The sequence below is a fragment of the Anomaloglossus baeobatrachus genome, chromosome 6 (genome assembly GCF_048569485.1).
Source record: "Anomaloglossus baeobatrachus isolate aAnoBae1 chromosome 6, aAnoBae1.hap1, whole genome shotgun sequence".
Taxonomy (NCBI): Eukaryota; Metazoa; Chordata; class Amphibia; order Anura; family Aromobatidae; genus Anomaloglossus; species Anomaloglossus baeobatrachus.
The window spans coordinates 567,634,837-567,658,653 of record NC_134358.1 but is presented as its reverse complement, the minus strand read 5'-3'; the positions used below and the strand labels follow the sequence as shown (position 1 = coordinate 567,658,653).

Genomic DNA, 23,817 nt, shown 5'->3' with positions numbered 1-23,817 from the left:
CCAGTACAGGACAATGCCAGCCTTACTGGTCCTATATATTACCAGCACAGTACAATGCCAGCCTTACTGGTCTGATATATTACCAGTACGGTACAATGCCAGCCATACTGGTCCTATATATTCCCAGTACAGTACAATGCCAGCCTTACTGGTCCTATATATTCCCAGTACAGTACAATGCCAGCCTTACTGGTCCAATATATTCCCAGTACAGTACAATGCCAGCCTTACTGGTCCAATATATTCCCAGTACAGTACAATGCCAGCCTTACTGGTCCTACATATTACCAGTATAGTACAATGCCAGCCTTACTGGTCCTATATATTCCCAGTACAGTACAATGCCAGCCTTACTGGTCCTATATATTACCAGTACAGTACAATGCCAGCCTTACTGGTCCAATATATTCCCAGTACAGTACAATGCCAGCCTTACTGGTCCAATATATTCCCAGTACAGTACAATGCCAGCCTTACTGGTCCAATATATTCCCAGTACAGTACAATGCCAGCCTTACTGGTCCAATATATTCCCAGTACAGTACAATGCCAGCCTTACTGGTCCTATATATTCCCAGTACAGTACAATGCCAGCCTTACTGGTCCAATATATTCCCAGTACAGTACAATGCCAGCCTTACTGGTCCTATATATTACCAGTACAGTACAATGCCAGCCTTACTGGTCCTATATATTCCCAGTACAGTACAATGCCAGCCTTACTGGTCCAATATATTCCCAGTACAGTACAATGCCAGCCTTACTGGTCCTATATATTACCAGTACAGTACAATGCCAGCCTTACTGGTCCTATATATTCCCAGTACAGTACAATGCCAGCCTTACTGGTCCAATATATTCCCAGTACAGTACAATGCCAGCCTTACTGGTCCTATATATTACCAGTACAGTGCAATGCCAGCCTTACTGGTCCTATATATTCCCAGTACAGTACAATGCCAGCCTTACTGGTCCTATATATTACCAGCACAGTACAATGCCAGCCTTACTGGTCCTATATATTACCAGCACAGTACAATGCCAGCCTTACTGGTCTGATATATTACCAGTACAGTACAATGCCAGCCATACTGGTCCTATATATTCCCAGTACAGTACAATGCCAGCCTTACTGGTCCTATATATTCCCAGTACAGTACAATGCCAGCCTTACTGGTCCAATATATTCCCAGTACAGTACAATGCCAGCCTTACTGGTCCAATATATTCCCAGTACAGTACAATGCCAGCCTTACTGGTCCTACATATTACCAGTATAGTACAATGCCAGCCTTACTGGTCCTATATATTACCAGTACAGTACAATGCCAGCCTTACTGGTCCAATATATTCCCAGTACAGTACAATGCCAGCCTTACTGGTCCAATATATTCCCAGTACAGTACAATGCCAGCCTTACTGGTCCAATATATTCCCAGTACAGTACAATGCCAGCCTTACTGGTCCTATATATTCCCAGTACAGTACAATGCCAGCCTTACTGGTCCTATATATTCCCAGTACAGTACAATGCCAGCCTTACTGGTCCTATATATTCCCAGTACAGTACAATGCCAGCCTTACTGGTCCTATATATTACCAGTACAGTACAATGCCAGCCTTACTGGTCCTATATATTCCCAGTACAGTACAATGCCAGCCTTACTGGTCCAATATATTCCCAGTACAGTACAATGCCAGCCTTACTGGTCCTATATATTACCAGTACAGTACAATGCCAGCCTTACTGGTCCTATATATTCCCAGTACAGTACAATGCCAGCCTTACTGGTCCAATATATTCCCAGTACAGTACAATGCCAGCCTTACTGGTCCTATATATTACCAGTACAGTGCAATGCCAGCCTTACTGGTCCTATATATTCCCAGTACAGGACAATGCCAGCCTTACTGGTCCTATATATTACCAGCACAGTACAATGCCAGCCTTACTGGTCTGATATATTACCAGTACAGTACAATGCCAGCCATACTGGTCCTATATATTCCCAGTACAGTACAATGCCAGCCTTACTGGTCCTATATATTCCCAGTACAGTACAATGCCAGCCTTACTGGTCCAATATATTCCCAGTACAGTACAATGCCAGCCTTACTGGTCCAATATATTCCCAGTACAGTACAATGCCAGCCTTACTGGTCCTACATATTACCAGTATAGTACAATGCCAGCCTTACTGGTCCTATATATTCCCAGTACAGTACAATGCCAGCCTTACTGGTCCTATATATTACCAGTACAGTACAATGCCAGCCTTACTGGTCCAATATATTCCCAGTACAGTACAATGCCAGCCTTACTGGTCCAATATATTCCCAGTACAGTACAATGCCAGCCTTACTGGTCCAATATATTCCCAGTACAGTACAATGCCAGCCTTACTGGTCCAATATATTCCCAGTACAGTACAATGCCAGCCTTACTGGTCCTATATATTCCCAGTACAGTACAATGCCAGCCTTACTGGTCCAATATATTCCCAGTACAGTACAATGCCAGCCTTACTGGTCCTATATATTACCAGTACAGTACAATGCCAGCCTTACTGGTCCTATATATTCCCAGTACAGTACAATGCCAGCCTTACTGGTCCAATATATTCCCAGTACAGTACAATGCCAGCCTTACTGGTCCTATATATTACCAGTACAGTACAATGCCAGCCTTACTGGTCCTATATATTCCCAGTACAGTACAATGCCAGCCTTACTGGTCCAATATATTCCCAGTACAGTACAATGCCAGCCTTACTGGTCCTATATATTACCAGTACAGTGCAATGCCAGCCTTACTGGTCCTATATATTCCCAGTACAGTACAATGCCAGCCTTACTGGTCCTATATATTACCAGCACAGTACAATGCCAGCCTTACTGGTCCTATATATTACCAGCACAGTACAATGCCAGCCTTACTGGTCTGATATATTACCAGTACAGTACAATGCCAGCCATACTGGTCCTATATATTCCCAGTACAGTACAATGCCAGCCTTACTGGTCCTATATATTCCCAGTACAGTACAATGCCAGCCTTACTGGTCCAATATATTCCCAGTACAGTACAATGCCAGCCTTACTGGTCCAATATATTCCCAGTACAGTACAATGCCAGCCTTACTGGTCCTACATATTACCAGTATAGTACAATGCCAGCCTTACTGGTCCTATATATTCCCAGTACAGTACAATGCCAGCCTTACTGGTCCTATATATTACCAGTACAGTACAATGCCAGCCTTACTGGTCCAATATATTCCCAGTACAGTACAATGCCAGCCTTACTGGTCCAATATATTCCCAGTACAGTACAATGCCAGCCTTACTGGTCCAATATATTCCCAGTACAGTACAATGCCAGCCTTACTGGTCCAATATATTCCCAGTACAGTACAATGCCAGCCTTACTGGTCCTATATATTCCCAGTACAGTACAATGCCAGCCTTACTGGTCCTATATATTCCCAGTACAGTACAATGCCAGCCTTACTGGTCCTATATATTCCCAGTACAGTACAATGCCAGCCTTACTGGTCCAATATATTCCCAGTACAGTACAATGCCAGCCTTACTGGTCCTATATATTACCAGTACAGTACAATGCCAGCCTTACTGGTCCTATATATTCCCAGTACAGTACAATGCCAGCCTTACTGGTCCAATATATTCCCAGTACAGTACAATGCCAGCCTTACTGGTCCTATATATTACCAGTACAGTGCAATGCCAGCCTTACTGGTCCTATATATTCCCAGTACAGTACAATGCCAGCCTTACTGGTCCTATATATTACCAGCACAGTACAATGCCAGCCTTACTGGTCCTATATATTACCAGCACAGTACAATGCCAGCCTTACTGGTCTGATATATTACCAGTACAGTACAATGCCAGCCATACTGGTCCTATATATTCCCAGTACAGTACAATGCCAGCCTTACTGGTCCTATATATTCCCAGTACAGTACAATGCCAGCCTTACTGGTCCAATATATTCCCAGTACAGTACAATGCCAGCCTTACTGGTCCAATATATTCCCAGTACAGTACAATGCCAGCCTTACTGGTCCTACATATTACCAGTATAGTACAATGCCAGCCTTACTGGTCCTATATATTCCCAGTACAGTACAATGCCAGCCTTACTGGTCCTATATATTACCAGTACAGTACAATGCCAGCCTTACTGGTCCAATATATTCCCAGTACAGTACAATGCCAGCCTTACTGGTCCAATATATTCCCAGTACAGTACAATGCCAGCCTTACTGGTCCAATATATTCCCAGTACAGTACAATGCCAGCCTTACTGGTCCAATATATTCCCAGTACAGTACAATGCCAGCCTTACTGGTCCTATATATTCCCAGTACAGTACAATGCCAGCCTTACTGGTCCTATATATTCCCAGTACAGTACAATGCCAGCCTTACTGGTCCTATATATTCCCAGTACAGTACAATGCCAGCCTTACTGGTCCAATATATTCCCAGTACAGTACAATGCCAGCCTTACTGGTCCTATATATTCCCAGTACAGTACAATGCCAGCCTTACTGGTCCTATATATTCCCAGTACAGTACAATGCCAGCCTTACTGGTCCTATATATTACCAGTACAGTACAATGCCAGCCTTACTGGTCCTATATATTCCCAGTACAGTACAATGCCAGCCTTACTGGTCCAATATATTCCCAGTACAGTACAATGCCAGCCTTACTGGTCCTATATATTACCAGTACAGTGCAATGCCAGCCTTACTGGTCCTATATATTCCCAGTACAGTACAATGCCAGCCTTACTGGTCCTATATATTACCAGCACAGTACAATGCCAGCCTTACTGGTCCTATATATTCCCAGTACAGTACAATGCCAGCCTTACTGGTCCTATATATTACCAGTACAGTACAATGCCAGCCTTACTGGTCCTATATATTCCCAGTACAGTGCAATGCCAGCCTTACTGGTCCTATATATTCCCAGTACAGTGCAATGCCAGCCTTACTGGTCCTATATATTCCCAGTACAGTGCAATGCCAGCCTTACTGGTCCTATATATTCCCAGTACAGTACAATGCCAGCCTTACTGGTCCTATATATTCCCAGTACAGTACAATGCCAGCCTTACTGGTCCTATATATTCCCAGTACAGTACAATGCCAGCCTTACTGGTCTGATATATTCCCAGTACAGTACAATGCCAGCGTTACTGGTCTGATATATTCCCAGTACAGTACAATGCCAGCCTTACTGGTCCTATATATTCCCAGTACAGTACAATGCCAGCGTTACTGGTCTGATATATTCCCAGTACAGTACAATGCCAGCCTTACTGGTCCTATATATTCCCAGTACAGTACAATGCCAGCCTTACTGGTCCTATATATTACCAGTACAGTACAATGCCAGCCTTACTGGTCCTATATATTCCCAGTACAGTGCAATGCCAGCCTTACTGGTCCTATATATTCCCAGTACAGTGCAATGCCAGCCTTACTGGTCCAATATATTCCCAGTACAGTACAATGCCAGCCTTACTGGTCCTATATATTCCCAGTACAGTACAATGCCAGCCTTACTGGTCCTATATATTCCCAGTACAGTACAATGCCAGCCTTACTGGTCCTATATATTACCAGTACAGTACAATGCCAGCCTTACTGGTCCAATATATTCCCAGTACAGTACAATGCCAGCCTTACTGGTCCTATATATTACCAGTAAAGTACAATGCCAGCCTTACTGGTCCAATATATTCCCAGTACAGTACAATGCCAGCCTTACTGGTCCTATATATTACCAGTACAGTACAATGCCAGCCTTACTGGTCCAATATATTCCCAGTACAGTACAATGCCAGCCTTACTGGTCCTATATATTACCAGTACAGTACAATGCCAGCCTTACTGGTCCTATATATTACCAGTACAGTACAATGCCAGCCTTACTGGTCCTATATATTCCCAGTACAGTACAATGCCAGCCTTACTGGTCCAATATATTCCCAGTACAGTACAATGCCAGCCTTACTGGTCCTATATATTCCCAGTACAGTACAATGCCAGCCTTACTGGTCCTATATATTACCAGTACAGTACAATGCCAGCCTTACTGGTCCTATATATTCCCAGTACAGTACAATGCCAGCCTTACTGGTCCAATATATTCCCAGTACAGTACAATGCCAGCCTTACTGGTCCTATATATTACCAGTACAGTGCAATGCCAGCCTTACTGGTCCTATATATTCCCAGTACAGTACAATGCCAGCCTTACTGGTCCTATATATTACCAGCACAGTACAATGCCAGCCTTACTGGTCTGATATATTACCAGTACAGTACAATGCCAGCCATACTGGTCCTATATATTCCCAGTACAGTACAATGCCAGCCTTACTGGTCTTATATATTCCCAGTACAGTACAATGCCAGCCTTACTGGTCCAATATATTCCCAGTACAGTACAATGCCAGCCTTACTGGTCCAATATATTCCCAGTACAGTACAATGCCAGCCTTACTGCTCCTACATATTACCAGTATAGTACAATGCCAGCCTTACTGGTCCTATATATTCCCAGTACAGTACAATGCCAGCCTTACTGGTCCAATATATTCCCAGTACAGTACAATGCCAGCCTTACTGGTCCTATATATTCCCAGTACAGTACAATGCCAGCCTTACTGGTCCTATATATTACCAGTACAGTACAATGCCAGCCTTACTGGTCCAATATATTCCCAGTACAGTACAATGCCAGCCTTACTGGTCCTATATATTACCAGTACAGTACAATGCCAGCCTTACTGGTCCTATATATTCCCAGTACAGTACAATGCCAGCCTTACTGGTCCAATATATTCCCAGTACAGTACAATGCCAGCCTTACTGGTCCTATATATTACCAGTACAGTACAATGCCAGCCTTACTGGTCCTATATATTCCCAGTACAGTACAATGCCAGCCTTACTGGTCCAATATATTCCCAGTACAGTACAATGCCAGCCTTACTGGTCCTATATATTACCAGTACAGTGCAATGCCAGCCTTACTGGTCCTATATATTCCCAGTACAGGACAATGCCAGCCTTACTGGTCCTATATATTACCAGCACAGTACAATGCCAGCCTTACTGGTCTGATATATTACCAGTACAGTACAATGCCAGCCATACTGGTCCTATATATTCCCAGTACAGTACAATGCCAGCCTTACTGGTCCTATATATTCCCAGTACAGTACAATGCCAGCCTTACTGGTCCAATATATTCCCAGTACAGTACAATGCCAGCCTTACTGGTCCAATATATTCCCAGTACAGTACAATGCCAGCCTTACTGGTCCTACATATTACCAGTATAGTACAATGCCAGCCTTACTGGTCCTATATATTCCCAGTACAGTACAATGCCAGCCTTACTGGTCCTATATATTCCCAGTACAGTACAATGCCAGCCTTACTGGTCCAATATATTCCCAGTACAGTACAATGCCAGCCTTACTGGTCCTATATATTACCAGTACAGTACAATGCCAGCCTTACTGGTCCTATATATTCCCAGTACAGTACAATGCCAGCCTTACTGGTCCAATATATTCCCAGTACAGTACAATGCCAGCCTTACTGGTCCTATATATTCCCAGTACAGTACAATGCCAGCCTTACTGGTCCTATATATTCCCAGTACAGTACAATGCCAGCCTTACTGGTCCAATATATTCCCAGTACAGTACAATGCCAGCTTTACTGGTCCTATATATTACCAGTACAGTGCAATGCCAGCCTTACTGGTCCTATATATTCCCAGTACAGTACAATGCCAGCCTTACTGGTCCTATATATTACCAGCACAGTACAATGCCAGCCTTACTGGTCCTATATATTACCAGCACAGTACAATGCCAGCCTTACTGGTCTGATATATTACCAGTACAGTACAATGCCAGCCATACTGGTCCTATATATTCCCAGTACAGTACAATGCCAGCCTTACTGGTCCTATATATTCCCAGTACAGTACAATGCCAGCCTTACTGGTCCAATATATTCCCAGTACAGTACAATGCCAGCCTTACTGGTCCAATATATTCCCAGTACAGTACAATGCCAGCCTTACTGGTCCTACATATTACCAGTATAGTACAATGCCAGCCTTACTGGTCCTATATATTCCCAGTACAGTACAATGCCAGCCTTACTGGTCCTATATATTCCCAGTACAGTACAATGCCAGCCTTACTGGTCCAATATATTCCCAGTACAGTACAATGCCAGCCTTACTGGTCCTATATATTCCCAGTACAGTACAATGCCAGCCTTACTGGTCCTATATATTCCCAGTACAGTACAATGCCAGCCTTACTGGTCCAATATATTCCCAGTACAGTACAATGCCAGCCTTACTGGTCCAATATATTCCCAGTACAGTACAATGCCAGCCTTACTGGTCCTATATATTCCCAGTACAGTACAATGCCAGCCTTACTGGTCCAATATATTCCCAGTACAGTACAATGCCAGCCTTACTGGTCCAATATATTCCCAGTACAGTACAATGCCAGCCTTACTGGTCCTATATATTCCCAGTACAGTACAATGCCAGCCTTACTGGTCCTATATATTCCCAGTACAGTACAATGCCAGCCTTACTGGTCCAATATATTCCCAGTACAGTACAATGCCAGCCTTACTGGTCCTATATATTACCAGTACAGTACAATGCCAGCCTTACTGGTCCTATATATTACCAGTACAGTACAATGCCAGCCTTACTGGTCCTATATATTCCCAGTACAGTACAATGCCAGCCTTACTGGTCCAATATATTCCCAGTACAGTACAATGCCAGCCTTACTGGTCCAATATATTCCCAGTACAGTACAATGCCAGCCTTACTGGTCCAATATATTCCCAGTACAGTACAATGCCAGCCTTACTGGTCCTATATATTCCCAGTACAGTACAATGCCAGCCTTACTGGTCCTATATATTACCAGTACAGTACAATGCCAGCCTTACTGGTCCTATATATTCCCAGTACAGTACAATGCCAGCCTTACTGGTCCTATATATTACCAGTACAGTACAATGCCAGCCTTACTGGTCTGATATATTCCCAGTACAGTACAATGCCAGCCTTACTGGTCTGATATATTCCCAGTACAGTACAATGCCAGCCTTACTGGTCCTATATATTACCAGTACAGTGCAATGCCAGCCTTACTGGTCCTATATATTACCAGTACAGTACAATGCCAGCCTTATTGGTCCTATATATTACCAGTACAGTACAATGCCAGCCTTACTGGTCTGATATATTCCCAGTACAGTACAATGCCAGCCTTACTGGTCCTATATATTCCCAGTACAGTGCAATGCCAGCCTTACTGGTCCTATATATTCCCAGTACAGTACAATGCCAGCGTTACTGGTCCTATATATTCCCAGTACAGTACAATGCCAGCCTTACTGGTCCTATATATTACCAGTACAGTGCAATGCCAGCCTTACTGGTCCTATATATTCCCAGTACAGTACAATGCCAGCCTTACTGGTCCTATATATTACCAGTACAGTACAATGCCAGCCTTATTGGTCCTATATATTACCAGTACAGTACAATGCCAGCCTTACTGGTCCAATATATTCCCAGTACAGTACAATGCCAGCCTTACTGGTCCTATATATTACCAGTACAGTACAATGCCAGCCTTACTGGTCCAATATATTCCCAGTACAGTACAATGCCAGCCTTATTTGTCCTATATATTCCCAGTACAGTACAATGCCAGCCTTACTGGTCCAATATATTCCCAGTACAGTACAATGCCAGCCTTACTGGTCCTATATATTACCAGTACAGTACAATGCCAGCCTTACTGGTCCTATATATTACCAGTACAGTACAATGCCAGCCTTACTGGTCCTATATATTCCCAGTACAGTACAATGCCAGCCTTACTGGTCCAATATATTCCCAGTACAGTACAATGCCAGCCTTACTGGTCCAATATATTCCCAGTACAGTACAATGCCAGCCTTACTGGTCCAATATATTCCCAGTACAGTACAATGCCAGCCTTACTGGTCCTATATATTCCCAGTACAGTACAATGCCAGCCTTACTGGTCCTATATATTACCAGTACAGTACAATGCCAGCCTTACTGGTCCTATATATTCCCAGTACAGTACAATGCCAGCCTTACTGGTCCTATATATTACCAGTACAGTACAATGCCAGCCTTACTGGTCCAATATATTCCCAGTACAGTACAATGCCAGCCTTACTGGTCCTATATATTACCAGTACAGTACAATGCCAGCCTTACTGGTCCAATATATTCCCAGTACAGTACAATGCCAGCCTTATTTGTCCTATATATTCCTAGTACAGTACAATGCCAGCCTTACTGGTCCTATATATTCCCAGTACAGTACAATGCCAGCCTTACTGGTCCTATATATTCCCAGTACAGTGCAATGCCAGCCTTACTGGTCCTATATATTACCAGTACAGTACAATGCCAGCCTTACTGGTCCTATATATTACCAGTACAGTACAATGCCAGCCTTACTGGTCCTATATATTCCCAGTACAGTACAATGCCAGCCTTACTGGTCCAATATATTACCAGTACAGTACAATGCCAGCCTTACTGGTCCTATATATTCCCAGTACAGTACAATGCCAGCCTTACTGGTCCTATATATTCCCAGTACAGTACAATGCCAGCCTTACTGGTCCTATATATTCCCAGTACAGTGCAATGCCAGCCTTACTGGTCCTATATATTCCCAGTACAGTACAATGCCAGCCTTACTGGTCCTGTATATTCCCAGTACAGTACAATGCCAGCCTTACTGGTCCTATATATTCCCAGTACAGTACAATGCCAGCCTTACTGGTCCTATATATTCCCAGTACAGTGCAATGCCAGCCTTACTGGTCCTATATATTCCCAGTACAGTACAATGCCAGCCTTACTGGTCCTATATATTCCCAGTACAGTACAATGCCAGCCTTACTGGTCCTATATATTCCCAGTACAGTGCAATGCCAGCCTTACTGGTCCTATATATTACCAGTACAGTACAATGCCAGCCTTACTGGTCCTATATATTACCAGTACAGTACAATGCCAGCCTTACTGGTCCTATATATTCCCAGTACAGTACAATGCCAGCCTTACTGGTCCAATATATTACCAGTACAGTGCAATGCCAGCCTTACTGGTCCTATATATTCCCAGTACTGTACAATGCCAGCCTTACTGGTCCTATATATTCCCAGTACAGTACAATGCCAGCCTTACTGGTCCAATATATTACCAGTACAGTACAATGCCAGCCTTACTGGTCCTATATATTCCCAGTACAGTACAATGCCAGCCTTACTGGTCCGATACATTCCCAGTACAGTACAATGCCAGCCTTACTGGTCCTATATATTACCAGTACAGTACAATGCCAGCCTTACTGGTCTGATATATTACCAGTACACTACAATACCAGCATTACTGGTCCTATATATTCCCAGTACAGTACAATGCCAGCCTTACTGGTCTGATATATTACCAGTACACTACAATACCAGCCTTACTGGTCCTATATATTACCAGTACAGTACAATGCCAGCCTTACTGGTCCTATATATTACCAGTACAGTACAATGCCAGCCTTACTGGTCCTATATATTACCAGTACAGTACAATGCCAGCCTTACTGGTCCTATATATTACCAGTACAGTACAATGCCAGCCTTACTGGTCCTATATATTACCAGTACAGTAGAATGCCAGCCTTACTGGTCCTATATATTACCAGTACAGTACAATGCCAGCCTTACTGGTCCTATATATTCCCAGTACAGTACAATGCCAGCCTTACTGGTCCTATATATTACCAGTACAGTAGAATGCCAGCCTTACTGGTCCTATATATTCCCAGTACAGTACAATGCCAGCCTTACTGGTCCTATATATTACCAGTACAGTACAATGCCAGCCTTACTGGTCCTATATATTACCAGTACAGTAGAATGCCAGCCTTACTGGTCCGATACATTCCCAGTACAGTACAATGCCAGCCTTACTGGTCCTATATATTCCCAGTACAGTACAATGCCAGCCTTACTGGTCCTATATATTCCCAGTACAGTACAATGCCAGCCTTACTGGTCCTATATATTCCCAGTACAGTACAATGCCAGCCTTACTGGTCCTATATATTACCAGTACAGTACAATGCCAGCCTTACTGGTCCTATATATTACCAGTACAGTAGAATGCCAGCCTTACTGGTCCTATATATTCCCAGAACAGTACAATGCCAGCCTTACTGGTCCTATATATTCCCAGTACAGTACAATGCCAGCCTTACTGGTCCTATATATTACCAGTACAGTACAATGCCAGCCTTACTGGTCCTATATATTCCCAGTACAGTACAATGCCAGCCTTACTGGTCCTATATATTACCAGTACAGTACAATGCCAGCCTTACTGGTGCTATATATTACCAGTACAGTACAATGCCAGCCTTACTGGTCCTATATATTACCAGTACACTACAATGCCAGCCTTACTGGTCTGATATGATATTACCAGTACAGTGCAGATTTCTGGTAATTTTGGGGTCCGGGCCCCCTGTCCCTGCGCTCGTCAGCAGCGGGGTGCTCTTACCTTACAGGCCAGGTTCTCCACCAGCAGAATCATGGAGTTCCTGAAGAGTGTGGCCGCAGTCAGGGGTCTCTTGGTCACTTCACTTATACTCGTCTGTCCGTCCGGCCACATGTCCCTGAGGACGGGGTCCTTACTGTGGAAACAACCGCTCCATCAGATATTATCAGGCCACCACACATCCCTCATTGTCTCTAACCCCCTGCACACCAGGGACTATAAATCAGATTATGAGGCACCCCTCAATTTCACATTGGGGATTATAATTTACCTTCTCCTCCTTCTTTTCTATCCTTTACAGGGTTATAACCTAACTCCTGCCACTAAGCACCAGGGATTATAAACTGTCTCCACAAGCATTGTGAACTATAGATTACCTCCGTTCTCTCTAAACACCTCGGACATCTTTTCATCAATACAGATTGATAATCTACACTCTTTCCTCCTTGCCACTATGCACCAGGGATCATCTATCACTTCCCTGGTCTCTCACCCATTTGAAACATCATAATTCATAATAATCCCTTCATATCTGTGCACTAAACCCAGGGGGGGGATTATAATCTAGCAGGGATTCCTCCCCACCATGAACAGTCCGCCTCCCTTCTTCCTTCCTAATATGCTCCAGGCATTATAAATGTCATCACCCTTTCTCTCAATCCATTTGCAATAAAGTCTACTCCCTTCATCACTACCCACTTGTCACCAGGGATTATAATCTACTGCTTTTCTCCCTAACCTTTAGCCACCAGGGATTATAATCTACTCAGGATATGCTACTACCCTAAGGCTTTATAGTCCCCCGGACCCTTCAATGTGAAATCAGGGGGTGTATTATCAGTAATCACTGCTACACTAAAATCTCAGCAATTACTAATATCAGATTATATAATGTTACAGGGGAGGATTATATATCTCATCTGTACGGGCATAATACACACAGGTTACTGCCCCTGCAGGCTCGGGGGGCTTATTACGCCTCTTCTGTACCCTTCATCTGCTGCTGGAGGAGACGGTTCTGGTGTGAGGGTCCGGAGCAGCGGGAGCGACCATTCACCACGAATCACGCTGCAATTACCAGAACACCGGTGACGGGAGACACTTAAAGTGGAATAATTGGACCGATCCGAAAATAACTCATCACATGGAGATGTCTGTATATAGCTCCGAGATACGGTGCGATGTCAGGAGCACGGCCAGCGCGAGGACGGGAAGCAATGTACAGTGTGCGTATATATTATATTATCGCATTACCTTGTGAGTGTATACATTATATATACAGTATATTATAGTATTACCTTGTGAGTGTATATATTATAGTATTGAACACGTAACTGAAATGTATTTAATACATTCTCCTTTGTTGGTGATGAAGCTTCCAGACTCATCCTGTATGGAGACACTAGTCACCTGCATTGCTCGGGTGGATTCTGGCCCATTCTTCCGCACACACTCCTCACATCCTGTATGGAGACACTAGTCCCTGCATTGCTCAGGTGGATTTTGGCCCATTCTTCCGCACACACTCCTCACATCCTGTATGGAGACACTTGTCACCTGCATTGCTCGGGTGGATTTTGGCCCATTCTTCCGCACACACTCCTCACATCCTGTATGGAGACACTAGTCACCTGCATTGCTCGGGTGGATTCTGGCCCATTCTTCCGCACACACTCCTCACATCCTGTATGGAGACACTAGTCGCCTGCATTGCTCAGGTGGATTTTGGCCCATTCTTCCGCACACACTCCTCACATCCTGTATGGAGACACTAGTCACCTGCATTGCTCAGGTGGATTTTGGCCCATTCTTCCTCCGCACACACTCCTCACATCCTGTATGGAGACACTAGTCGCCTGCATTGCTCAGGTGGATTTTGGTCCATTCTTCCGCACACACTCCTCACATCCTGTATGGAGACACTAGTTACCTGCATTGCTCAGGTGGATTTTGGCCCATTCTTCCTCCGCACACACTCCTCACATCCTGTATGGAGACACTAGTCGCCTGCATTGCTCAGGTGGATTTTGGTCCATTCTTCCGCACACACTCCTCACATCCTGTATGGAGACACTAGTTACCTGCATTGCTCAGGTGGATTTTGGCCCATTCTTCCTCCGCACACACTCCTCACATCCTGTATGGAGACACTAGTCGCCTGCATTGCTCAGGTGGATTTTGGCCCATTCTTCCGCACACACTCCTCACATCCTGTATGGAGACACTAGTCACCTGCATTGCTCAGGTGGATTTTGGCCCATTCTTCCTCCGCACACACTCCTCACATCCTGTATGGAGACACTAGTCGCCTGCATTGCTCAGGTGGATTTTGGCCCATTCTTCCGCACACACTCCTCACATCCTGTATGGAGACACTAGTCACCTGCATTGCTCAGGTGGATTTTGGCCCATTCTTCCTCCGCACACACTCCTCACATCCTGTATGGAGACACTAGTCGCCTGCATTGCTCAGGTGGATTCTGGCCCATTCTTCCGCACACACTCCTCACATCCTGTATGGAGACACTAGTCACCTGCATTGCTCGGGTGGATTCTGGCCCATTCTTACACACACTCCTCACATCCTGTATGGAGACACTAGTCGCCTGCATTGCTCAGGTGGATTTTGGCCCATTCCTCCGCACACACTCCTCACATCCTGTATGGAGACACTAGTCACCTGCATTGCTCAGGTGGATTTTGGCCCATTCTTCCGCACACACTCCTCACATCCTGTATGGAGACACTAGTCACCTGCATTGCTCAGGTGGATTTTGGCCCATTCTTCCGCACACTCCTCACCTCCTGTATGGAGACACTAGTCGCCTGCATTGCTCAGGTGGATTCTGGCCCATTCTTCCGCACACACTCCTCACATCCTGTATGGAGACACTAGTCACTTGCATTGCTCAGGTGGATTCTGGCCCATTCTTCCGCACACACTCCTCACATCCTGTATGGAGACACTAGTCACTTGCATTGCTCAGGTGGATTTTGGCCCATTCTTCCGCACACACTCCTCACATCCTGTATGGAGACACTAGTCGCCTGCATTGCTCAGGTGGATTCTGGCCCATTCTTCCGCACACACTCCTCACATCCTGTATGGAGACACTAGTCGCCTGCATTGCTCAGGTGGATTTTGGCCCATTCTTCCGCACACAGTCCTCACATCCCGCAGGTCCCGGCTCCTTCTATGATCTCTAAGCTTTTTTTCCTTCCAGACATTTATTATTGGATTCAGCTCCGGTGATCGGCTCGGCCATTCTAGCAGATTTATTCTCTCTCCTTGGCTGTGTGTTTATGATCCTTGCATTGCTCAAATGTCCTCCCCCGTTTCATCTTCATTATCCTGGTAGATGGCAGCAGATTTTTATCAGGAATTTCTCCGTACATTTGTCCATTCATCCTTCCTTCAATTATATAAAATTTGCCAGTACCATCTGCTGAGAATCAGCCGCACACCATGATGTTCCCCCCTCCACACTTCACTATTGGTGTTTTTGGAGTGATTTGCCTTTTGGCCTCCAATCATGGTGTGTTAATGGCCTCCAAAGAGTTCAATTTTTGCTTTCATCTGACCAGACTATATTCTCCAGTATTTCACAGGCCTGTCTAAATGTTGTTGAAAAAACTTTAAATGCTCTTGAACCTGCTTTTTGTTTAGAAATGGAGTCTTACGTGGTGAGCGTGCACACAGGAGCGTGCATACAGGCCATGGAGGGGGGATGCATTACTTACAGTCATATGAAAAAGTTTGGGCACCCCTATTAATGTTAACCTTTTTTCTTTCTAACAATTTGGGTTTTTGCAGCAGCTATTTCAGTTTCATATATCTAATAACTGATGGACTGAGTAATATTTCTGGATTGGAATGAGGTTTATTGTACTAACAGAAAATGTGCAATCCGCATTTAAACAAAATTTGACCGGTGCAAAAGTATGGGCACCCTTATCAATTTCTTGATTTGAACACTCCTAACTACTTTTTATTGACTTACTAAAGCACTAAATTGGTTTTGTAACCTCATTGAGCTTTGATCTTCATAGGCAGCTGTATCCAATCATGAGAAAAGGTATTTAAGGTGGCCACTTGCAAGTTGTTCTCCTATTTGAATCTCCTATGAAGAGTGGCATCATGGGCTCCTCAAAACAACTCTCAAATTATCTGAAAACAAAGATTATTCAACATAGTTGTTCAGGGGAAGGTACAAAAAGTTGTCTCAGAGATTTACACTGTCAGTTTCCACTGTGAGGAACATAGTAAGGAAATGGAAGAACACAGGTACATGTTATGATCCGGAACCATGGAAGATCACCACAAATCATTGGCAAAAAGGTGACAAGAGCATTGGCAACTAATCTGGCCGCCATCCCCTTACTAACCAACACAACTAGAAGTAGCCGAGGGGTGAACTAACATCCTGTGCACCGCGAACCCAGCCGGAGAACTAGCTATCCTAAAGGTAGGAAAGATGAATAACTCTCTGCCTCAGAAAATAGACAAGAATAGCAAGCCCCCCACATTCAAAGACTGCGGTGATATAGGAAAAACACAATACACAGGTAGATGACAGGATTAGCAAAAGGTGAGGCCCCCGCTGACTAAAATAGGAAAGGACAGGAAAGGGACTGATGGTAGCCAGAGAAAAACCCTGCAAAATACCAACTTCCTGATAGTACAAAAAGGCCCTCAGATCGCTCGATCTGAACTCCGTTCTATACCAGGTGCCCTTGTCATACCAATGAACAGAAAACAAGAATTATAACAAATTCAACAAGCCATAAACACATGGACCCAAAGGAGCTATACTCCACACAGAACTGCAGGGAGTTCCTCAACAATCCACTGAGGGGGAAAATCCCTGCAAGCAAATAAACTGAAAATAACCACAGCAAATGACAAACCCAGATAAGCAAAGAACCAGGCAATAAATAAAGAGCAAGAACTTATCTGGAGTGGATGTGATGTAGAGCAGGATTAAGCAGGCTAGAGATACAAAGAACAACTGACATCCGGCAACAGCCTGCAATCAGACCAGGACTTAAATAAGCAGAGAGTTAGCAAAGGAAACACCCACTGCACAACACACCTGGTCTCTGTCCAAACCCTTCCTGGCCACCAGAGGGAGCCTCCCAGCCGCCAAGACATAACTAACATTCACAACAGGTACAGTTCTTGTTAAGCCCAGAAGTGGCAGGCCAAGAAAAATATCAGAAAGGCAGAGAAGAAGAATGGTGAGAACAGTCAAGGGCAATCCACAGACCACCTCCAAAGACCTGCAGCTTCATCTTGCTGCAGATGGTGTCACTGTGCATCGGTCAAAAATACAGCGCACGTTGCACAAGGAGAAGCTGTATGGGAGAGTGATGCGAAAGAAGCGGTTTCTGAAAGCACGCCACAAACAGAGTCGCCTGAGGTATGCAAAAGCACATTTGGACAAGCCAGTTACATTTTGGAAGAAGGTCCTGTGGACTGATGAAACAAAGATTGAGTTGTTTGATCATACAAAAAGGCGTTATGCATGGAGGCAAAAAAACACGGCATTCCAAGAAAAGCACTTGCTACCCACAGTAAAATTTGGTGGAGGTTCCATCATGCTTTGGGGCTGTGTGGCCAATGCCGGCACCGGGAATCTTGTTAAAGTTGAGGGTCGCATGGATTCAACTCAGTATCAGCAGATTCTTGACATTAATGTGCAAGAATCAGTGACGAAGTTGAAGTTACGCAGGGGATAGATATTTCAGCAAGACAATGATCCAAAACACCGCTCCAAATCTACTCAGGCATTCATGCAGAGGAACAATTACAATGTTCTGGAATGACCATCCCAGTCCCCAGACCTGAATATCATTGAACATCTGTGGGATGATGTGAAGCGGCTGTCCATGCTCGGCAACCATCAAACGTAACTGAACTGGAATTGTTTTGTAAACAGGAATGGTCAAATCTACCTTCATCCAGGATCCAGGAACTCATTAAAAGCTACAGGAAGCGACTAGAGGCTGTGATTTTTGCAAAAGGAGGATCTACAAAATATTAATGTCACTTTTATGTTGAGGTGCCCATACTTTTACACCGGTCAAATTTTGTTTAAATGCGGATTGCACATTTTCTGTTAGTACAATAAACCTCATTTCAATCCAGAAATATTACTCAGTCCATCAGTTATTAGATATATGACACTGAAATAGCAAAAACCCAAATTGTTATAAAGAAAAAAGGTTCACATTAATAGGGGTGCCCAAACTTTTTCATATGACTGTATTGTTTTCTTTGGCACAATTGTACCTGCTAATTCCAGCTCTTTCTGTAGATCTCCACAGGTGTCTTTGACTCTTGGACAACTCTTCTGATAATTCTTTTTACTCTTCTGTCTGAAATCTTGTGGGAAGCACCTGGTCATGTCAGATTTATGGTGAAATTATGTTCTTTCTACTTCTGGTCTGTGGCCTTAACAGCGCTCACAGGAGCCTTCAGTAGTTTAGAAATTCTTCTGTAACCATAGCCATCAGTATGTTATGCAACAATAAGAATGTGAAGATCTTGAGACAGCTCACTGGTTTTACCCACCGTGAGATGTTTCTTGTGTTAGGAGACACCTTTTTATAGGCCTCAGTTAAACCAGCTGATATTTTTTTTTTTCAGTAAGTAGCGGTATTGCTTTTTAATTACTGATAGATATCAGCTGGTATGAGGACTTGCCATGGATTTTGCACCTATTTCTTCATGTGGTCATTATATTTTTCCCTGTGTCGTTTCTCATTATTAGACATCACTTAATTTTTGGACATCTATAATTTGATTTCTTTGCCTGTGTGGACTGGATGGGTTGTTACCAACATCTGGTGAGAAATTCATATCAATAGTACCTTTAGAAATAATTTTATGTAGAAAATTGGTGACATGTTCAAAGGTTTTTTACTGTATATATAGGTGAGTCAAAAAAATAAATATGCACCATGGCAGATGAATTTATTTTTGGCAACTTTCAGAAAAGACAAATACTTCATTTTTCAACATAATCTCCCGGATTTTTAAACATAATCTGTCAATCTGTCCGCAGATTAAAATTAAAAATGATTTTAGTCTGAGCTGCGAGGTATGAAAGCACCGCTGTCCTCACCTCGTCTACAGGCGTGAATCTTCATCCTCTTAGGCCCAAGCAGGTGATAGTCCCATGGGGCAGGATCAGAATCAGCACTTCTGCTCGCTCAATGTGGTCATCAGTCGTCTACATGGACGGCCATCTGCCTCCTTCTTCAGGGTTGACACTTTTGGGAACCTTCCTTGAACTTCTCCATCCATTCACAAAACTTCACAACAATACATTTTCTCTAAACTGTGCACAAATATTGGCACCAGACGCCCTCAGACCACAAAAACGAATCACCGCTGCTCTTCCTTAGTGCAAATCACATGGGCAGCAGCCATTGTTTCTTCACAGATGACCTGATATAACATCTTCAAACCTGCATAGCAATGACAGGGAAGACCGCGACCTCGTATGGAAAGTGCTGATAATGCAGAGCGGCAAACAGAAGGTTAAATATAATCGGAGTGCAGAAAAATGTCTAATCATCCATGTATTTATGTATGTACTGTATGTGTGTATACAGGGTGGTCCAAAACTAGGTGGACAGTATGTGTAACAAGGTTATGAAGGGGGGTATTTATCAAACATGGTGTAAAGTGAAACTGACTCAGCTGCCTTTAGCAACCAATCAGAGTCCACCTTTCATTTTCCAAAGAGTCTTTGAAGAATGAAAAGTGGAATCTGATTGGTTGCTAAGGGCAACTGAGTCAGTTTCACTTTACACCATGTTTGATAACCCTATTATATACACTGTGCACCTACTTTTGGACCACCCTGTATATAAAAAAAATACATACATATATACACACACATAGATAGGACAGGAAATTTATATAGCGCCTCCATCAGTCATCTGTTTTTCATGTATGCGTTCTATCCGTGGCTTTCATCAATAGAACACATACCTATTATAGTTTATAGGGCTTTTCACATGTCCGTGATTTTTTGCAGACCGTGTGTTTGTGTGAACATCGTGGAGGACGCATCAGTGTTTTTGCCAGAATGATGGCTGAAAAGTAGTAATACAAATCTATGGGTCCGTTATTTTTTATAGATTTATCCTGGTAGAATTGTGTCTGCCTACAGTCACCACTAGGGGGAGCTCGGGAGCCTTCCGTATGTTATCATGCGTGCAGTCTGCTCCTGTGCTCCCTCTGGTGGACACTGCAGGGATTTCCAATCTAGATGCATGAAGGGGATATGGAGCTTTTTAGCACAGAATATAGGCCCTCACTGCTGCACAGACATATTAAGAAATTAATGAATTCACAATTGTCAACTTTAAAAAAATGTTGTAAAAGTGACGACATTTACTTTAAGGAAAGAATATTATTAATCAGAACCAGCATTTGTATGAAGAGACAGCCCGTGTGCCGCAGAACCGTCAGTGATAGTCCTCTCACCTGTTGAACATTAAACGCTTGAAATCTTGGAATAAGGTGTCCTTGTTCTTGTCCAGGAATCCTTCCACCGAATATCTGCGGATATAAGGAGAAATCACGGCCATGATTCTGTGGCGCTATCGGCGGGTGATCGGACTTATATAGAATAGATTAGAGACCACTCATGTAGGCGGGTTAGAGGTGAGGACATAAGGGGGCACTCACGTCACATCCCCGGCGTAGTGCTTTATCCGGAAGTCTCGGTTGAACGCCATTGACTTGTCTGTCGGAGAAAGCTGAAAACCAACCATGCACACGTCACTTCTGCAAGCAGCAGATTTGTCTTTGGAACATCAAAGTTACTTATATTGGCTAATGTCCCTGAAGTGTCCAGGAGTTTCCCAGATAAAAGCGACACCCCCAAACTATGCAGACAGATCTCCGGGGCACCCCACATTTATCATCACCTCTCGCCATTCCTGTACTGTTTAGTCCCAGGCAGAGCCGCGAACAACATCATCACCCAGGAATGAAGACGGCAGGAATCTAATCTAGGGTCCGCAAACATGAGGGCATGTGGTCTGGGGTCTGTATATGGGGTCCCTGCCCTGGTGACTGCTCTGGGGTCTTTATATATGAGAGGTCTGTGTCTGCAAAAATTAGGGATCTTGCATCTGTAGCCATATGGGGGTTCTGGTTTAAGATCTAGTATTAACAGGGTACGGTTGAAGGTCTTTATAAATGTGAGGTCTGCATAAATGGGGGGTCCGGCATTTACCTCCCAAAGTGTATGATCATGCCTCTGTATCATTAAAGGGTCTGGTGAAGAGGGTCATTATCAATGAAGAGCCTAGCAGACAATCTTTGAAAATGGCTGATCTGGGGTCTGTAAGTATGGTGGTCTGGTCTAGGTTATAAATTTATGGGGGGTCTGTCTGGGGTGTCTATGTACAAGAGGTGCAGTCTTGGGTCTGTATAAATAAAGAGTTTATTCTGGGGTCTGCATCAATGGGGGCGTCAGGTCAAAGATCTTTAAAAATGGAGGACATGGGTCTGCATAAATGGGGAGTGTGGTTTAGGGTATTTTTAGATCGCTGTTCTGGGGTCTGTATATATGTAGGGTCTGATCCAGGGTAGGATCATGTAGTGAGTGTGTGTATGGAGGTCTATTCTGGGGTCTGTATATATAAGGGGCCTTGTCTCTGGTGTATATATATGGTCTGTCCTGGGGTCTTTATTAATGGAGGGGCTTTAAAAATGTAATTATGGTCTGGATTCTGCATAAAGGGATAGTCTGTTTGGTATTCACAGGGTCGACATTTTGTAAGTACTCCGGTCAGGGGTCTACATTCATTTCAAAGGTTTGGTCTTTATTTATTCTGGGGGTCTGGATGCCTGTATGTATTTAGGGGGTCTGCATTTCTATGGGGGTGTAATGAAGTGTTCCTATGCACTATTCTGGGTGCGGGGCATACCGGCTGTACAGATTGTATTCCCCTGATGTCCCTTTCACGTATGGGGAGTATAGGGGTTACCTCTGCGCACCCCATCACGTGGCCTCACCTTCCTGCTGCTGTAATGGGGGTGTCTGCACAGTTTGCTGTTCATGGACTCCAGGAAGATGGTGTCGGTGACGTCCCCCACTGTCAGACAGGCCTCGTCCAGGATGGAGATGATCCCTTTATGGGACTGCTCCACCAGATCTACGATGATCTGATTATTAAAGTATTCAATCTGCAAAAGAAAATACAACAGATATAAATACATGGGGGGTCATTATTCTCCATACACTGAGACCCCAAGTAAAGGCCACATAAACACCATAAAGCCCCCACTAATAGAACCATAAGAGCCCCCTGCAGATAACACTGACACCGCAGCTGAGGGATTGCCTTCACCCAACGGTAGATAAAATGATAGTTGCAGTCTCTTCCTCCTGTGCAGTCAGTGTGTGCAGCCTCCTCCTCCTGTGCAGTCACTGTGTGCAGTCTCCTCCTCCTGTGCAGTCACTGTGTGCAGTCTCCTCCTCCTGTGCAGTCACTGTGTGCAGCCTCCTCCTCCTGTGCAGTCACTGTGTGCAGTCTCCTCCTCCTGTGCAGTCACTGTGTGCAGTCACTGTGTGCAGTCTCTTCCTCCTGTGCAGTCAGTGTGCAGTCTCCTCCTCCTGTGCAATCACTGTGTGCAATCTCCTCCTCCTGTGCAGTCACTGTGTGCAGTCTCCTCCTCCTGTGCAGTCAGTGTGTGCAGTCTCCTCCCCCTGTGCAGTCAGTGTGTGCAGGCTCTTCTTCCTGTGCAATCACTGTGTGCAGTCTCCTCCTCCTGTGCAGTCAGTGTGTGCAGTCTCCTCCCCCTGTGCAGTCAGTATGTGCAGGCTCTTCTTCCTGTGCAATCACTGTGTGCAGTCTCCTCCCCCTGTGCAGTCAGTGTGTGCAGTCTCCTCCTCCTGTGCAGTCACTGTGTGCAGTCTCCTCCTCCTGTACAGTCACTGTGTGCAGTCTCCTCCTCCTGTGCAGTCACTGTGTGCAGTCTCCTCCTCCTGTGCAGTCACTGTGCGCAGCCTCCTCCTCCTGTGCAGTCACTGTGCGCAGCCTCCTCCTCCTGTGCAGTCACTGTGTGCAGCCTCCTCCTCCT

The 23,817-nt window shown here is 44.4% G+C and overlaps 1 protein-coding gene across 1 annotated transcript in view; it reads right to left on the bottom strand.

The window, feature by feature from the left end:
- The window catches only part of LOC142243680 (unconventional myosin-Ig-like), a 177,621-nt gene that overhangs the window by 109,108 nt on the left and 44,696 nt on the right, over positions 1-23,817 (bottom strand). Inside the window, exons 11-14 of the mRNA XM_075315827.1 lie at positions 22,750-22,920; positions 21,412-21,482; positions 21,208-21,282; positions 12,711-12,843 (exon numbers count right to left, since the gene is read on the bottom strand). Coding sequence (XP_075171942.1) covers positions 12,711-12,843; positions 21,208-21,282; positions 21,412-21,482; positions 22,750-22,920 — 450 coding nt within the window. The remainder of the gene's footprint in view (positions 1-12,710; positions 12,844-21,207; positions 21,283-21,411; positions 21,483-22,749; positions 22,921-23,817) is intronic.